General features: G+C 38.2%; 1 protein-coding gene across 1 annotated transcript in view; it reads right to left on the reverse strand.

Annotated features, from left to right (window-relative positions):
* The window catches only part of TMEFF2 (transmembrane protein with EGF like and two follistatin like domains 2), a 262,166-nt gene that overhangs the window by 50,813 nt on the left and 191,779 nt on the right, over nt 1–19,574 (reverse strand). The window contains exons 6-7 of the mRNA XM_047773106.1: nt 1,668–1,816; nt 659–718 (exon numbers count right to left, since the gene is read on the reverse strand). Coding sequence (XP_047629062.1) covers nt 659–718; nt 1,668–1,816 — 209 coding nt within the window. The remainder of the gene's footprint in view (nt 1–658; nt 719–1,667; nt 1,817–19,574) is intronic.

Below are 19,574 nucleotides of genomic sequence, written 5' to 3' on the forward strand. Positions count from 1 at the left end.
CGTCCATGGCATATGGAAGTTCCTGGGCCAGGGATGGAATCCAAGCTGCAGCTGTAACAACGCAGGATCCTTTTAACCCACTGTGCCAGGCAGCTGGGATTGAACCTCTGCTGCTGCGAGCCGAGCCACTGTGGTCAGATTCTTAACCCACCGTGACACAGCAGAACTCTGAGAAATTTATTTTTTAAAATAAATTAACCATACCTTTTTAACTTTGCATCCAAATAGAGAGAGCCTGTATTACTATTTATAGCTTTCCTTTCTTTCTAGCTATTTTAGAGACTAAACTTTTTTATTGTTGATTTTTATAAAAATTCAAGAACATTTGCATTTATTACAATACACTGCCAAAAATTGCATTAATTTCCATTGATGCCCATTAATTTGATAAATGTTTTGTCATTTGTACCATTTTTTTCTGTCAAAACAAGTTAATTATATCTTACTGACATTTTTGACAATTGCTTTAACTGTGGCAAAAAAAGTGTCCTATTTGCTTCAACAAATATTCAATCTTGCCTATTGAAAACTTGAACTAAGCAAGAGAACACTTGCACATGTCAGAAATCTTGCACGATCAACCTAAAATGGTAAACAGTGATTCTCCAGGACTCTTTAATACAGGTGCTCATATTTTGCAGTAGAAAATATTACTTACCTGCATAATCTGTTCTTGCATAATGCCCATCTTCAGATTTAGTAGTCGTAGTTGTGTTATCTGTGTTAAAAAATGAGGAATAAAAATTAATTAACTATTTCCTAGATATTATCAAACATATCCTTCAAAATAGTATCTTCTATGTTGTCCTTGATAGCATCCTTCAAAATAGTATCTTAATTATAATGAAGGTATTTTCACTGAGCAATCAAGGTATTTTTCTAAGCAGTCTTTATATAAAGAAGCTTTACAATGTCAATTTGTTTGAGAGTGAATAATAGAATGATACAGGCTTTCTAATGTTTAGGGCAAGGAGAAGGTTCACAATTATAACTGAGATAGGTTGGGTAAAAGAATAACTAGTCAAAAATCAAGAAAATATGTTTCTGAACAACCAACAAAATAGAACATTTTAGTACATCCTGCTTATAAAAATATACTTGAAATATTTTTATTGAATCAATCCATAAAAATGGTGTGATTTGCTTTTGATTTCAGGGTTGTCTAATTACTCTAGTTTTTTTTTGCTAAAAGTGATTTTCACCTTTTTTCCCTGTGCAAGGAGAATATTTTCTCTCTGAATATTGGCCTCTGTGTTGATGGTTTGAAGATACAGTCCCACTATATAGAATAAACATGGGAATTCCAGCCATGGCACAGTGGGTTAAGAATCTAACTGTAGTGGCTTGGGTTGCTGGAGAGGTGTGGGTTCAAAGATGCAGTTGTGCTGCAGCTGTGGCTCAGGTCACAGCTGCAGCTTGGATTCAATCCCTGGCCCAGAACTTCCATATTGCACAGGTGTGGTCATTAAAAAAGTTATGGACAATTGCCAGTAGGCCCTCGAATTCCTATAATCACCACATTTGCTACAGTAAACTTTATTATCCATTACAAATCACAACGGTCTTTCAAAAATGAAATTGCTGCCTAATAAGGAGTTATCTCCACATTTCATTTCTACGCAAAGACTAAAGACATTCTTTAAAATGAATTTTGGTGTGAACATTACCTTGACATCGACCCAATGACATGACTTCAATTTTCTCCTGTTTCTGACATGATGCTTCTTTGATTTGACATGCATTATCGTAAGATTTCCCATCAGAAGCACAGAGGGGATTGAAGTTGGTTTGAGAACAGTCAATGTTGCACACACACCTAAAGGAAGAGAGGAATAAAAACGTGTAGCATCAGTAGTGTTGTTACCACATTTTAAATAAAACACAAAGTGGAAGAATTGCTAGGTTGGCAAAATGCAAGTTGGCAAAAATTGAATTATGTCCTTCCAGGGGAAGTTCCTTCACTCTTCTACCTGAGATGAAAAGAAACATAGAACTAATCAAAAATAATTCAGAAGAGTGAGCAATGGATAAAAATAAAAAGGGAAAACTCAGAAAATCATCGTCAGTTAATCTGTGCCACTGGAACTTTTAAAACATGTACATAAACTTCCGTGCTGATGCCTGCAGAAATTGAATAGGCTGAAGTAGCCATGAAACTCGGCTTTACAATTTCCTTAAATGAGATCTTACTGTGTTACTCCTTTTCTTGGGATATTTGAATGGTGAAAGCTGGAAGAAAATGATTCAGAGGACTTTTAAGAGAAAGTACACAAGGAGATTATTTGGGATGCAATCAGGAGTTACACTTCTTCAGCCTATATGAGGATGCACATAAGAGGTGGGCCTTCAGCGGTCCTTAACATTTTGGGGGGACCACCAAACCCTCTGAGAATCAGATAAAAGGTATGGATCTCTCTTCAGAAATATTTGTACTCATATAAGCAACTCTGCATAATATTTTAGAGGTTTCATGGGCCCGTTGAAGTCTATCCATGGAGCCTTCCCCAGATACATACTACTCTATTTTCAGTTTTAAATAATAAGTTGATCATCACTCATGATTTTAATATTTTTAACAGAAAGAAAAATTCGGTGAATTAATGAAAATTAGGTCACCTGAATTAATTTTAAAAGAATTAGCCGCTTTTAAAGCAAGATTTTTTGATGTTTCCTGTGTTCTTATCATTCACTATATTTTACAGTCTTTTTTGTGGCTCAATATTGTGTCTGTTTGTGTGGGCAAATATGTTACTGCCTGAGAATATAAACTGTTTTAAATTTTTATTAATATTTATATTTATTTTCTAAATAGATGATATGCTTCTAGAAGCAGTGAACTACTCATTTTACTTCTGTATATCTTACTTAGAGCTGAGCATCAGATATAATGATAACAATAACAAGCAGCTTACTACATGCTGGGTTCTTAACATGCATTGCTTTCTTTAATCTTCACAACAGCCATTTTACAGACCAATGATATTACATAAGGTCAGAGAGCTAGTAAATTGTGGAACAAGGACCCCCTACAGATGTGTTCAACTAAAATACAACCCCTTTCCTCTCACCACAGGCTGTGTATTAGAATTTTCCGGAGAACTTTTAAACATTTATAAGCAGATTTCTGGGTCATCATAAATCTAGGGAGAAGCCTAGGATTCTGTATTCTTAAGCATTCAGCCTGGCACCAGACTTACTTCCTGGGAATCACTGCTTGATCAGCTCATTGATTGAGTGAGAGAGGGTTTGTCTACACACCAGTGCCTCTCAGAATGTAGTCTTTAGACCATCTGTATCAGAAATACCTAGATCTCTTAAAAATGTTGACAGGTAAAGTGGTATTGTACACGATTTTTTTTTTTTGTAGACAACTGCTTTAGGAACACTTGGTTATTTGTACCACTTCAGTTATTTAGGAACAAATAGGTACAGATGGTAACCACCTCTACATGCTTAGGTGGCCATGATGGTGCTGTATGATGACAGCTACTGGGATCACGACACTGCTTCCTTGGCTGATTCTTGGCATCTGAAAAATCGGAGGTCAGGTCTGCATGTTCAAAGAGCTTCTGGTCCTTTTCATAATGGATTTGAAGAAGTGCCTTTGTAGATCAGGTTTATTCTGCTTAACTGTTTGTAGTAAATAGAGAGGGGAAAGGATGGACACTTTGTATTTTTGAAACGATAGCTTCATTTATGCTGAAACTAGTTTAGGTTTTGACTATTGTGTTAGACTCTAGGGACTGTCTCCTTGAAGGACAATGAAATAATTACCTGTTAGTATCACAACAGACAGAAAGGTATATGAAAACTTCTAAAGAGTACATTATGTAAGCCATCAAGGTCTTTGAAGGTTTCTCCAAATTGAAGCCAAAGAAATTCAGGGATGTATACCATATATAATCTTGACCAGAAAATGACTGGCAGTTGAGAAATCCACTTGCTATCATAACAAAATGATGAAATGAGAATAGAGATGCAAAGAGAAAATTTGATTAAATTGAATTGACCAGATTCAATGTTTGAGTGAAGAATTCACTTAAGCCATAGCACCAACCTAAACAATTATTCAGGATATCTTGCAAGGTATTCCTTTTCTCATTGGCTATTTTTTCCTGTTTAACTGATCTGATCTTAGTCCCACAGACTTTTTGGGCCCACATCTTCTTCCCTTTCCCTTCCTCGCTAGCATCGCTTGTTCTGGGATCTCCTTTCGAGGTCTGTTTCCCCTTTGGAAATTCCTTCCTCTTGCTGCCTCAAATAAAGCCTTTCAAGGAATGGCTAAGGAAAAAATATAGACATTTGGCATTTCTATTCTCATCTCAAAAGGGGGACCTAGGTTATTTCAGGTGAAAGTAGGATGTAATTTTGCTGGGTATAACCTTCATGAAAGCATGGATTATACTTCCTTTTCTCTACTATATAGTGTCATAAATCTCCCTTCTCTCTCCACCTCTTAGAGCCTTGCATCTGTTAAATAAATAATAAATAATTAAAAAATCAGTTCATGAATTTCAGCAACCATTGGAAGTTGGAAATCTATGAGGAATTTTTTTTTTCTTTGAATAAGAGAAAGAACCCTCCTTGATTGCTGAAATGGCTTAAAAACTATGTAGCTCAGAAAAAAGGAAATGTTAGGATTGGTTTACAAAGACCTAGCATTTCTATGTTTATGAAAGACCAATGAACTCTGATTATATGATCATTATTTACTATATTTTTTATACCTAAGTTTATTAGGCATAATTATTTAGGATTTCAGGACCATGATCTCAAACTCTAAGTACTTCTGGACTTTTAGAAGTAGTGGCTAAATCATCTTTGTGTTGCCTACCCTGCCCAACACCTTTCATACATTAAACTTTCAGTAACTCTGCGTTCAATACATACATCAATGAAATGAATATAGTAATATGATTTGATATTTTTAAAGAAATGATAAAATTAATATAAATTATCATCACTGTACTGCCATAAAACAGACATAGGGTAGGCTAAATAATTACCATGGCAAATATTAAATGTCCTCATGGAGATCAGATGACTATTCACTTGAATTTGAGAATAATGATAATCATAACATTAGCTAAGTTAATGATAATGTCTGTCCCAGTGCTGCAAGCTTTGTATGAGATTACTCCTTTCATCCTTCTATCTCTATGAGGTAGTTACTAGTCTATCTCTATCTTACAGATTAGAAAAAATAAGCTTGGAGAAGTCACACAGCTTGTGTGGGAAAGCACCTTATTTCAAATATCAGCAGTGTGATGCCAAAGCCTGCAGTGTTCTGCATACTGTTCAGTACAATGAAAAACAAGATAGACCCAAATTCCTACTATTAACTAATTAATACTTTGGATGAATGGGGTTTGGAAAAAAACAAGGCTGTTCTTACTTTTGGAATATTTATCATGGTTTTATGAATTTAAATCATATTGAGTCTTCGTCTCTGGCTTCCCTAATGAGTGACCCAGGATTTTTAGCGTCATAGTGTCACAGGGATAAATCAGAGACTATTAGTTTTAAAACATTCAGAATTAACACCTAATATCAGAATGAGTAACTGATAAGTATTAAATTAATTTGACTATTTAAGGCATCAATTGTTTAGAATATTTTATCCTTAACAAAACTTTGTATATTGTTAGCTCTACAAAAACATTTTCTTTGGCCACTCTTGTGTTATTCCCGGACCAGGGATTGAACCAAAGCCGAAGCAGTGACCTGAGATGCTGCAGTGAAAATTCAGGATCCTTACCCCACTGCACCACAAGGGAACTCTCCCCAAATCACATTTATACAGATATATACACACACACAAACACATTCCAACTGACTCTAATGAAATTACAAAACTGAAGGTTTTAGAATTAAATCTTTTCCAAGTTTCTGCTTTAAAACTGTTAAAGAGTCTAGAATTTTTGGAAGTTCATATTCACAAGGTAGCTGGGTTTTGTGTGCTTATATGAGTGAATGAATTTAAGTATGTGTGTTGGGGGAGTGGGCTCCTTGGTGGCATTTATGACATTGTTAATGTGCCTATTTTCTAGTTTATATCTTTGCTTGTTTGCCACCATCTCAAGGGCAATGTGTCTTTTTTACTTTTGAATTCCTGGTACCGACCACAGGGCATCATAGCAAGTCTTCAATAAATGATTGCTGAATGAATTACTGAGATAATGGTGGGATGGAATTGGAAAAAAAAAAAGTCATCTAGACATTAACACATAGGAAAGAGAATCAGTGATATGTTCAGATAAACTCTCATCTAACTTTGTGCTACTTGGCACACGGAATCTCTAAGGAAGGAGAAGGACCTTGGAGAACTAAGGTTCACCTTCCTCCTTCTGTTTGTGTCTACACAGACAAAGGAAACCGAGCTCACACTAGCCCTTGATGGCTTCAATGGTATGGAAGTCCCATTATAAAAAGGAGACGTTTTCACCAGCCCGGTGCCTACTTATATTCTGTGGTATGCGGGTGCAGTTTTTAAGAACCAGTGCAATTTTAACATGGTAGTGACTTGTCAGTTTAGTACTGTTTCAAACCATTGAAAAATGTAAGGTGCTAATAAAAAGGTGACAGAATTATCATATAGTGTAACAGTGAAATTGCAGGTCACTCTGTGCTTTCGCAGCTTATGTAAATTAATCCAGGGTTTTTCATTCTACAGAAATGAAAGGCAAACATTTTTGAAAACAGAAACTATCCCTTCTTCACTGCATTTGGCAAATAATTGCATTATTATTCATTCTGAGAGGAGTAACTAGTTAATTACAGCATGTCACAAGTATTTTATATGAGCCAAGGATTTGTAAGGCTGAAGACTGTGTGGATGCCTTTAAGGGTTTTTGTGTTTTCTTTTCTTTTCTTCTTTTTTTTAACCTATTTCAGTCTTTTGACACTTTGACACCACGATTACATAGATCTCTTTTCTTCTAGGCTACAAAGAAAAGGAATCAGCCCTACTTGAAAATAATAATTTCAGGGGTCTCTATGTGGAAATACTCCCCTCTGAAAATCCTTCAAAGAAAATTAACATTGACTGAAAACTGTAGCTCTCTGAATTGTAAAAAAAAAAAAAAAGAAGAAGAAGAGAAACATCCAATAATTTTAAAAGACCACTTGATGGAGTGAAGAATCTAAATTATAGGAAGTAAAAGGTTGTGTCTAAGACAACTCACATACATTTATAATTATCTCATGAATATTTTGGGGGAGTTTGACATTAATTTAGTTCCCTGTCTCTCTTGAAATGCATCTTTAAAGGATGTTCTGAAATGAGTTAAATAAGCCTTTCCCCGTGTATGTAAGAACGCCTCGTCATCCACCAGAGTGTGAGGATGCAAACGCTGCCTGGTAGCAAATTACTTATTCATGTGTCTGGCTTGTGGCTGCCCTCTAATTTCACTAGATTTTATTTCATCTATTAAACATGGTTGTCACTTATTCCTCTCCCAAGGTCCTTGATCTGGTGTCCATTCAGAATCTTGACCATACAACATTCCTAATCAGTTTTAAAGCACTCACTTGCATTGCAGTGAGAGTGGCTCTTGGCCTGTTTTGGACCTTGACTGGTTTGTTTCCCTTGAGCTTGTCTGTCTCTAAGGTTAGGATGCAGACTCCTTTTGGCCTGGCCAGTACGTGAGATCAGAGTTGCTATCAGCGTTCTCCTTCAGAACTGTAATGGGTGAGCTGTGTTATATTAGTAAGAGTAAAAACAGTGTGCACCCTTCATTCAAGACTCTTGTGATACTTTAAACCCATTTATTTGTTAATTTTCATGTCACTCCTTTTGATGGAACTTGATAAGTATTCTACCTGTAAAGAAAGTACAATTCAGGAATGACTGAGTGGTGAGGAAAAAAAATGAGAGAAGAGATGTGAATATACATTGAAAAGTTAAACCCTCTATACAAAAGGTAGAAAAGTTTAGCCTGAGGGGTTAAGAGTAGAACATCTACCACAATGTTACTCAGTAACATATGAGAGGTTTGGTCAGTACTATTTTGTTGCTGTCTTTTTAGGGCTGTGCCTGCAGCATAGGAGGTTCCCAGGCTAAGGGCTGAATCAGAGCTGCAGCTGCTGGCCTACAACACAGCCACAGCCACTCGGGATCTGAGCCGAGTCTGTGACCTACACCATAGCTCATGGCAACACCAGATCCTTAACTCATTCAGTGAGCCCAGGGATTGAACCCTCGTCCTCATAGATATTGACATTTGTTATTGAATCAGGTTCGTTATTGCCAAGCCACAATGGAAACTCCTCTTTTTTTTTTTTTTTTTTTTTTTTTTTTTGAGAAAGGCAGTCCTTTTTTGTTTAGAAACCTAGGAGAAAGGAGCAATGCCTTTACCCAGATGCGTTACCCAGAACTGCAGAGAGGTTGTTGGAGGGGCACCAGGCTTCTCTTGTACATGCAAAAAGTTCAGTTACCACTAATACCTAACTCTTTATAGGGAGTTAAACATAGAAGTTGGCCTGTTAGATGGAAAGGACTTAGGAATATTGGAAAAGCCAAGGGCAGCAGATAGCCAATCAATGGGTGTATGAATGAAGGGGAACTAAGCTGAGAAACCCTTCTCCTGGGCGATGTCAGAACTTTCAAAAGGAAGTTAAACATGTTCACATATTTAACAAGAGGAACAATTCCTAGGAAAGAAACTAATGGACATATATTAAAACAATGTCTAAAATACTAAAGGTAGATAGGAATGAGACTAGAACCTGGAATTTTATATCAAAGGCTTGTATTTAACTGAGGCTTGATCATTTACTAGTTGTATTGCGTTGGACTAGTTACTTAACTTTCCCAAATCTGTGAAAATGGAGTTACTAACTCAGAATTGTAGGGATGGGATGGAATAATATATGGAGAGTGCTTAATAGTATTTTAGAATTGTAATTACCCAATCAATATTAGTCATAGTTTACTTTGGCTTAGTGGTTTCCAATCCTGGGTGTAGATTGAAACCTTCTGTGGGATATTTCAACCTAGGGCACCAACCCAAAGATTCTCACTTAGGAGGTCTGGTATGAGGCCGAGGTAACTGCAATTGTCTGAACTGATACAGGTGATTCTGATGTGCAGCTGTGGTGAGTTGCAATTATAGTAAATATTCTTTCTTACCCTCTAAAGGAAGAGATTTCCCAAATTTAGTGTAAGACTGGACATGAGAAATTTTGATATAGGGAGTTCCCGTCATGGCTCAGTGGAAATGAACCCGGCTAGTACCCATGAGGACACAGGTTTGATCCTTGCTTCACTCAGTTGGTTAAGGATCTGGCATTGCTGTGAGCCGTGGTTGTAGGTAGGTCACAGACGTGGCTCGGATCCCTCATTGCTGTGGCTGTGGCCTAGGCTGGCAGCTGTAGCTCCAATTTGACCCCTAGCCTGGGAACTTCCATATGCCATGGGTGTGGCCCTTAAAAAATTAAAAAATAAAAATAAATTCTGATGTAGTCTATCTGGATGAGACTCAGAAATCAGCATTTCCAGCAAGTTCCTTAGCTTTTTCTAAGGGCAGATAGCTTGCCTACTGAGAAATCTCAGCTCCTCTGACTCTAGCCACACTCCCTTTCTCACTCCTTTATTCCGTTCTAAGGGATTCAGCATTCTTGTCTAATGTACATGCTCAGTGATACACATTCTTCCACATGCTACAGATGATATGTATGTGGTATCAGAGGACAGGGACAGATAATATAGCGCACTGATCCTAAAACATCAATGGTGGAGCCATCAGCAGAACCCCTTCACCAAGTAAAACTGTGATGGAGTGGTGAGAAAGGAGATGAAACCCTGGGGGGGGGGGTCCCCCTGTGCCAGGCACTTAGCTCCAACGTTCACATGACTCTAGGGTCGAATGTTCACAAGATAGGAAGGAAAACGTGGAATCTGAACTATCTTAAAAGCTAGGTAGGATTTAACAGAACTGCAATGGAGTGAAGGCCATGGGGAAACATGCAGAGGCAGCCAGTGTACCAGGTGCTGCGGGGGGGAACAGGAATAAATCAGTCAGATTGAAATGAACTTCTCCCAATAAAAGTGGCAGAGTACAACACTATAGACAGATTGTAAAGAGCCTCAATTCCGGTCCAAAGAGTGGCCTTTATCTTCTAGGCAATGGGGAGTCCAGAAAGCTTTTTGAGCACAGGGTGATGAGAAGGTCACCATGATGAAAGGGATGCTTTAGGAAGATGGTGCTGTGGATGCTGGCAGGGGGACTAGTCACCAGGCTATGGCGGTCAGCGAGAGGGCCTAGCAAGGCGAGCTCAGCAGTGAGGCATTCACTGTAAGGAAGGATCAATAGGGCTTAGTGCCTTGATACTTAAGGCCTAATACAGCAAAGCCCTAAGGCAAAACTGTCAGCCCCATGCCTTTCCTGCTCTACCCTTTCCTGCTTTTTTTCCTGACCTGTATTCTGTTCCAAATCGGAAACTTAGGACTGGAGCAGCAAGGCTTAGGGAGGCAGCTGTGTGTGGGATTCAGGAAAGGATTCTTTCCTTTCCTGGTAGGGAGAATTTTCTTTCTTTGCTACTGGGACAGAAGCAAACAGGCTTCTAGTATGATGGAGACTCCATGTAAGCACCCTTAACTATGGCTTGGAGAAATGTTCCTTGTAGTAATGTCGACCCTGCCTGATTCCAGGACTAACTGAAGACTGGGGCAGCAGCTACGCAATAGTGCCGCTGCCTTAGAGGGCAAACAAGCCTCCCTCTAAGCCTGCAAGCACTCTCACACCACTCTTCAGTATAAACTATAGAGTTGAAGCAGGATTTAACTCGTGATCCGTTTTCATGTATCACAGTTGCATTTTTCTCAGGATTATTTTCTCCTCTTTGAAGCAGCTGCATTTACATCTTAAAATAATCAGAGTAAACAATTCTTCTTACTCATATACATTTTTAAAAGTATCTTGAAGCAAAAATCCCTCATTAGCATCATGTGTACGCTCTTGCTCATTAAGCTGGAAAACATATTCAATAACCAAGGGTGACTCTATGATTACTAAGAAGCGTAGTTGCTCTGACTAGATGGGTCTTAGTACATAACAAAGTCAGAAGGCATGAAAACCCCAGAATAAAAAGTTGGAAGGAAAAACAATACAATGAAAAAAACTGCCTTGAAATACTGTGATAGACTAAATTCTCACTCACTCCTCTCTGTCACCATCCATTTGAGTGTTTAACACTTTCTTTTAGGACCAACTGTGGGATTCCCACACCCACTTCAGCAGTGCGGTGGCTTCATGTTTACGTTTTACAGACTGGCCCTCTGTATGCTTTCATTTGACAAAGGACTTTGAAGAGTAAATAAGTATAGACATCATTACAGTCTAGATTGTCCAGAAAGCTGCAATTTGACATCATGCCCCAGGATTTGATACATGAGATATAAGACACAGTAAATGCAAAAGAGCTCTTCACTGTGGTAAAATTGGTAGCTTGAAAACATTGTCCATTATGTCATTCAGGTGGTTTGCATTTGTTTGTTTAATTTTTATTTCCTTTCCTATAAAGGACATAAGGTAGTCCTTATGGTAGTCAAATAAGTTTTTATTGTCAAATTAATATTTTTATAGTCAAATTAATTTTTATTTATTTTCCTATAAAGGCTATAAGGTAGTCAAAGAAAAAAGGGAGTCTCACTTCATGATCTGGCACAACTCCTTTGATTAGGTAATGTCAGCCTAAGACCTAATATGTTTTCCTTCACTCCTTGGCTCTTAGGGAGCTAAGAGCAGTGAGTGTGTGTGTGTGTGTGTGTGTGTGTGTGTGTGTGTATGTGTGTGTGTGTGTGTAGAGTGGGTGGTAAATGGGAACAATAAGATATCTATCCAACAACTTTCAATCAATTTTATTGATCTTAGGCTATAACGGTAGGAAAATAAGGTGACATTTGTATATCTGTGGCATTCCCTCATGAAATTAATTCTTGGTGCTTTTGCAACATGTTTTTTTCCAGACTGATGTCCACAAAAGTTTATGCTGTTATAATTGAGTATAAAAATAAAATGTTGATTAAATTACGTTGGCACGAACTAACTACATTCATAATTAAAACTTGTATCAAATGATCTCCCTTTATGATTACATCATCCTTTATCATTCACCTATTAATTTTAGGGTCAATTTAATTTAAATTAGTTTTTAAAATTATATTTAATACATATTTGAACATGCTATCATAAATTCCATTATTTGAATAATGAAAAATATAATTAAAATTTTCATAAGGATGCTATATATACTAACCCTGGAAAAAGATGGGAAATGTGATTAAGGAAGGAGGATGGCATCAGCTTTATCTGTAAAGTGATGTCTCTTAAGAAAAGATCAAAAGCAAATATGGTAAAATGTTTGTTAAAACTAGGTGGTAGATGCTCATGTGTTATATTTTTGATTGTTTCAAAATATAATTAAAATATTAAATTTGACATTTTGCCTAAATATTTTTGTATTAATTTAGATCTAGATTTATTTCTAAATTGTTTAAACCACATTTGAAAGAATAATATGAGCATGGAGAAATTCCAGTGGGATAAAATGTTTCTTTATAGATAACTGTTTAAAATTGAGCTTATTATGTCTGTATAAAAATGACTTTCAGGCAGAGTTTGTTATATGAAAGGAATCATCTCTGTCCTTCTCTCTCTCTCCTCATTTACTTGTTCACCCACTGAAATGTTAAACTCGCAAACACATGGTGGCATTTTAGTTTACAGGCCAAGCCAGCATACTTCATTGATTTCCTGCAGTGTTGCTGGTAAGTTTTGATGCTCTGAAACAGGGCTGTATGGCGCTGTTGGTAGCCAGAAATAGTCGTGAGCTATTCTGAAACCCTTGGGATAAAGGACTTTAAGTAGAAATGTTTGAACATTTTGCCTTGAAATAAGAACGTCTCAGAGTTTCTCAAATATATTAAGCTTTAAAAGGTAAGAAGGTACAAGATGTGTGAATACGTCCCTACTGCGAACTCCCTTGCTAAAGGTGTTTGAAGGGATGCAAGGATTATTGCCACCCTTTTCTTGTTTTTGTTTGTTTGTCTTTTATTCCTAGGCACATGCATTTTCATTTATCACGGATCTCACTGAATTTAGTCTAATCTCGTAAGTGTAGCTCAGCATCTGCTTGGAGCCAGGTACTGAGCTAAGTATCAGAGATACCAAGATGGCCTATGTGATCCCAGCTGGCAACAGAGATCACAATGAAATGAGAAAAAGTAAAGTATTCATAAAACAGCATCATCAGAACGGGGCTTTGTTGGCACAAACAATGTGTTTTGAGAGCACTGAGTGGAACAATGACTTCCATCTGGAGGGTCTAGTTAAGTTTCCCAGAGAATGTGATGCTTGAGCTACAACTTTGAAGAGGAATAAAATTTTAGAAGGTGGTTTCCATGGTGACTTGTAGCAAGAAGACTTCTAAGTCCTTTATTGCACTGAAGATACCTCCCCAACAATATCATTTCTCCTTCTCTTCCTTCTTTGACTATCTTCTGTGTGTTCATTTACCGAGTACATGACAGAGCATTTTGCTCCTTCCCTGAAACTCTTGTCTCCTGTTTCATGTTAGAAATGACAGCATGTGCATCCTGTTTGGAACCCAGAGCCATAGAGGCTTTTGGAAATCAGGCCAGGTCATTGAAGGCATCTGACACTAAAGTCAGGACCCTGGGGTCTGATTGGAGCATTCTTGCTCTGTAGCTGCTGGATACTGGAGGACAAGCTAATAAATAAGATGTCTATAGTGCTCAGTTCTAAAATGCTAATAGTTCAGGGATTAGGATGGCAGAATAGAAGGACTGGAGCTCAACTTCTCTCCTAAAAACAACAAAATTCACAACTAAAGACTGAGCACGCTTCACCCAAATGGACTGGAAATCTTAAAAAAGAAATCCTACTCCAGAAGAAAAAGAGGAGTACACATCAAGAGGGAGGAGGGGAGATTTCACGATATAAACAACCCCATACCTCCGGGGTGGGATGCTCCACAGACTGAAAACTAACTGGTTCACAGAGATTCATCTACAGGAGTGAGAGTTCTGAGCCACACATCAAACTCTTAAGGGTGGGGATCTGGCATGGGGAGAAAGAGCCCCGGAGCATCTGGCATTAAAGGCCAATGGGACTTGTGTGCAGGAGCTCCACAGAACTGGGGGAAATGGAGACCCCATTCTTTTTTTTTTTGTCTTTTTGCCATTGCTTAGGCCACTCCTACAGCATATGGAGGATCCCAGGCTAGGGGTCTAATCAGAGCTGCTGCTGCCGGCCTACACTAGAGCCACAGCAACGCGGGATTCGAGCCACGTCTGCAACCTACACCACAGCTCACAGCAACACCGGATCTGTAACTCACTGAGTGAGGCCAGAGATTGAACCTGCAACCTCATGGTTCCTAGTCGGATTCGTTAACCACTGCGCCACGATGGGAACTCCCAGGAGACCCCACTCTTAAAAGACGCACACAGACTTTCATGTGCACTGGGTCCCAGGGCAAAGCAAAGTCTCCATGGGAATCTGGGTCAAACCTGACTGCAGCTCTTGGAGGACATCCTGGGAAAACAGGGGTGAATGTCCTTGTGAGGGAAGGACACTGAAAGCAAAGCTCTCAGAAATATTCAGCTGAAGTGCCTTTCTCTGGAGGTGGGCATTTTGGGAAAATCTGGCCCCACCTGTCAGTCAGCTGATGAGAAGCCCCAGGGCAAACAACAACCCAGCTGGGATCATAGCTCCGCCCCTCAGTAAACAGGCTACCTAAAGACCCCTCAGGCACACAGCTGCCTCTAATCCCATCCAGAGACTAAGCCCCACCCACCAGAGGGATTAGAATCAGCTCCACCTACAAGTGGGCAAGCATCAGCCCCTCCCATCAGGAAGCCTACAGCAAGCCCCCATACTGACTTCAGCCACAGGGGGGCAGACATCAGAAGTAAGAGAGGCTACAACTCTATTATCTATAAGAAGACCACCACACCACAAACCTATAAAAAGGAAAAGACAGAGAACTATAACTCAGATGAGGGAGAAAGGAAAAACCCCAGAAAAACAGCTAAGCACTGAGGATATTCTTAGCCCCCAGGAAAAGACTTTAGACTGTTGATGCTGAAGATGATGCAAGACTTTGGGAATAAACTGGAGGCAAAGATGGATAACTTACAGGAAGCAATGACTAAAGAGATACAAGATATAAAACTTAAACAAGAAGAGATGCAAAATACAACAACTGAAATAAAAAATTCACTAGAAGCAGCCAACAGCAGAATACAGGAGGCAGAAGAATGAATAAGTGAGGTGGAGGACAGACGAGGGGAAATAATGGATGCAGAACAGAAAAGAGAAAAAAGACGGAAAAGAAATGAAGAGAGTCTCAGAGAACTCTGGGACAATGTTAAATGCACCAACATCCATATTATAGGGGTGCCAGAAGAAGAGAGAGAGAAGGGGACAGAAAAAATATTCCAAGAGATAATAGCCGAAAACTGCCTTAACATGGGAAAGGAACCACTCACTCAAATCCAGGAAGCACAACGAGTACCATATAAAATAAACCCAAGGAGGAACACCCCGAGACACATATTAATCAAACTGACCAAAATTAAAGACAAACAGAAAATCTTGAAAGCAGCTAGGGAAATGAAAAAACATACAAGGGAACCCCAATAAGGTTATTGGCAGATTTTTCAGCAGAAACTCTGCAGACCAGAAGGGAGTGGCATGATATACTTAACGTGAGGAAAGGAAAAAACCTCCAACCAAGATTACTCTACCCAGCAAGGCTCTCATTCAGATTTGAAGGAGAAATCAAAAGCTTCACAGATAAGCAAAAATTGAGAGAATTCAGCAACACTAAACCAGCCTTACAACAAATACTAAAGGAACTTCTATAGGCAGAAAAGAACAAGAGAAGAAGGAAGGAAAAAAGGGCAACAAAAACAAATCCAAAGCAATTAATACAATGGCAATAAGAACATACATATCCATAATTACCTTAAATGTTAATGGACTATACACCCCAACCAAAAGACATAGACTTGCTGAATGGATACAAAAACAAGACCCATATGTATGCTGTCTTCACTTCACTTCTAGGGACACATACAAATTGAAAGTGAGAGGATGGAAGAAAATATTACATGCAAATGAAAGCTGGAGTAGCAATACTCATATCAGATGAAACAGACTTTAAAATGAAGAATATTTAAGGGACAAAGAAGGACATTACATAATGATCAAAGGATCAATCCAAGAAGAAAATATAACAATTTTAAATATCTACACACCCAACACAAGTTCTCCACAATATATAAAGCAACTGCTAACAACCTGAAAAGGAGAAATCGACAATAACACAATAATAGTGGGGGACTTTAACACCCCACTTAGAGCAATGGACAGATCAACCAGACAGAAAATCAGTAACTAGACACAGGCCCTGAATGATGCATTAAACCAGATGGACTTAATAGATATTTATAGGACATTTCATCCAAAAGCAACAGAATACACATTCTTCTCAAGGGCACATGGAACATTCTCTAGGATTGATCATATCCTGGGCTACAAATCCAACCTCGGTAACGTTAAGAAAATTGAAATCACATCAAGCATCTTTTCTGAGCACAACGCTATATGACTGGAAATCAACAACAAGAAAAAAAAAACTGCAAAAAACACAAACACGTGGAGACTAAAAAACATGCTACTAAACAACCAATGGATCACTGAAGAAATCAAAGAGGAAATTAAAAAATACCTAGAAGCAAATGACAACGAAGATATGACACTCCAAAACCTATGGGATGCAGCAAAAGCCGTTCTAAGAGGAAAGTTTATAGAATACAAGCCCACCTCAGGAAACAAGAAAAAGCTCAAATAAACAAGCTAACTTTACATCTAGAGCAGCTTGAGAGACAAGAACAGAGAAGACCTAAAGTTAGTAGAAGGAAAGAAATCATAAAAATCAGAGCAGAAATCAATGAAATAGAAATGAAGAAAACCATAGAAAAGATCAATGAAACAAAAAGCTGGTTCTTTGACAAGATCAAAAAAATTGATAAACCCCTAGCCAGACTTATCAAGCAAAAAAGGGAGAGGACTTAAGTCAATAAAATTAGTAATGGAAAAGGAGAAGTAAAAACAGACATCACAGAAATACAAAGGATCTTAAGAGACTACTATATGCAACTATACACCAATAAAAAGGAAAACCTTGAAGAAATGGACAAATTCTTAGAAAAGTACAATCTTCCAAGATGAGACGAAGATGAAATAGAAAAGATGAATGGACCAGTCACAAGAACTGAAATTGAAACTGTGATTAAAAAACTTCCAACAAACAAAAGTCCAGGACCAGATGGCTTCACAGGTGAATTCTATCAAACATTTAGACAAGAGCTAGCACCTCTCCTTATGAAACTATTTCAAAAAATTGCAGAGGAAGGGATACTCCCAAACTCATTCTATGAGGCCACCATCACCCTGGTACCCAAACTAGACAAAGATTCCACAAAAAAAGAAAACTACAGGCCAATTTCACTGATAAACATCGATGCAGAAATCCTCAACAAAATACTAGCAAACCCCATCCAACAATACATTAAAAGGATTGTACATCATGATCAAGTGGGATTTATCCCAGGGATGCAAGGGTTCTTCAATATCCACAAATCCATCAGTGTGATACACCACATTAACAAACTGAAGAATAAAAACCATATGATCCTCTCAATAGACGTGGAAAAATCCTTTGACAAAATCCAACACCCATTTCTGATAAAAACCCTTCAGAAAGTGGGAATAACGGGAAGCTACCTCAACATAATACAGGCCATATATGACAAACCCACAGCAAACATCATTCTCAATGGTGAAAAGCTGAAAGAATTCCCGCTGAGATTGGGAACAAGACAAGGGTGCCCTATCTCGTCACAACTCTTCAACATAGATTTGGAAGTCCTAGCCATGGCAATCAGAGAAGTAAAAGAAATAAAAGGAATCCAAATTGGAAAGGAAGAATTAAAACTATCCCTATTTGCAGATGACATGATATTATATCTAGAGACTCCTAGAGATTCTACCAGAAAACTGTTAGAGCTCATGCACGAATTTGGCAAAGTTGCAGGATACAAAATCAATACACAATAATTGATGGCATTTCTATACTGTAACAATGAAAAAGCAGAAATAGAAATTAGGGAAGCAATCCTGTTTACCATCATATCCAAAAGAATAAAGTACCTAGGAGTAAACCTACCTAAAGAGACAAAAGATGTGTACTCTGAAAACCATAAGACACTGATGAAAGAAATCAAAGATGACACAAATAGATGGAAAGATATACCATGCTCGTGGATTGGAAGAGTTAATATTATCAAAATGACTATATTACCTAAGGCAATCTACAGATTCAATGCAATCCCTCTCAAATTACCAAGGACACTTTTCACAGAACTTGAAAAAAATATTTTAAAGTTTGTTTGGAAGCACGAAAGACCCAGAATAGCCAAAGACATCCTGAAAAAGAAAAATGGAGCTGGAGGAATCAGGCTCCTGGACGTCAGACTATACTACAAAACAACAATCATCAAAACCATATGGTACTGGCACAAAGACAGACATATACACCAGTGGAACAGGATGGAAAGTCCAGTATTAAACCCATGCACTTACAGCCAACTAATCTATGACAAAGGAGTTAAGAATATACAATGGAGAAAGGACAGCTTGTTCAATAAGTGGTGCTGGGAAAACTGGACAGCCACATGGAAAAGAAAGAAATTAGAACACTCCCTAACACCATACACAAAAATACACTCCAAATGGATTAAAGACCTAGATATAAGACCAGACACTATCAAACTCTTAGAGGAAAACATAGGCCAAACACTCTCTGACTTAAACGACAGCAACATCTTCTCAGATCCACCTCTTAGAGTATTGACAATAAAAACAAAAATAAACAAATGGGACCTAATCAAACTTCAAAGTTTCTGCACAGCAAAGAAAACCCTAAACAACACGAAAAGACAACCCACAGAATGGGAGAACATCTTTGCAAGTGAATCGACTGACAAGGGATTAAGCTCCAAAATTTATAAACACCTTCTACAGCTCCATACCAAAAAAACAAACAAGACTATTCAAAAATGGGCAGAAGATCTAAACAGACAGTTCTCCAAAGAAGACATACAGATGGCCGAGAAACACATGAAAAGATGTTCAGTGTCACTCATTATTAGAGAAATGCAAATCAAAACCACTATGGGGTACCACCTTACACCAGCCAGAATGGCCATCATCCAAAAGTCTACAAACAATAAGTGCTGGAGAGGGTGTGGAGAAAAAGGAACCCTAGTACACTGTTGGTGGGATTGTAAATTGGTGCAACCACTGTGGAAAGCAGTATGGAGATGCCTCAGAAAACTAAACATAGAACTACCATTTGATTCAGCAATCCCACTCCTGGGCATCTACCCAGAGAAAACCATGACTCGCAAAGACACATGTACTCCAATGTTCATTGCAGCACTATTTACAATAGCCAAGACATGGAAACAACCTAAATGTCCA

This window comes from Phacochoerus africanus, chromosome 3 (genome assembly GCF_016906955.1).
Source record: "Phacochoerus africanus isolate WHEZ1 chromosome 3, ROS_Pafr_v1, whole genome shotgun sequence".
In the NCBI taxonomy this organism is placed as follows: Eukaryota; Metazoa; Chordata; class Mammalia; order Artiodactyla; family Suidae; genus Phacochoerus; species Phacochoerus africanus.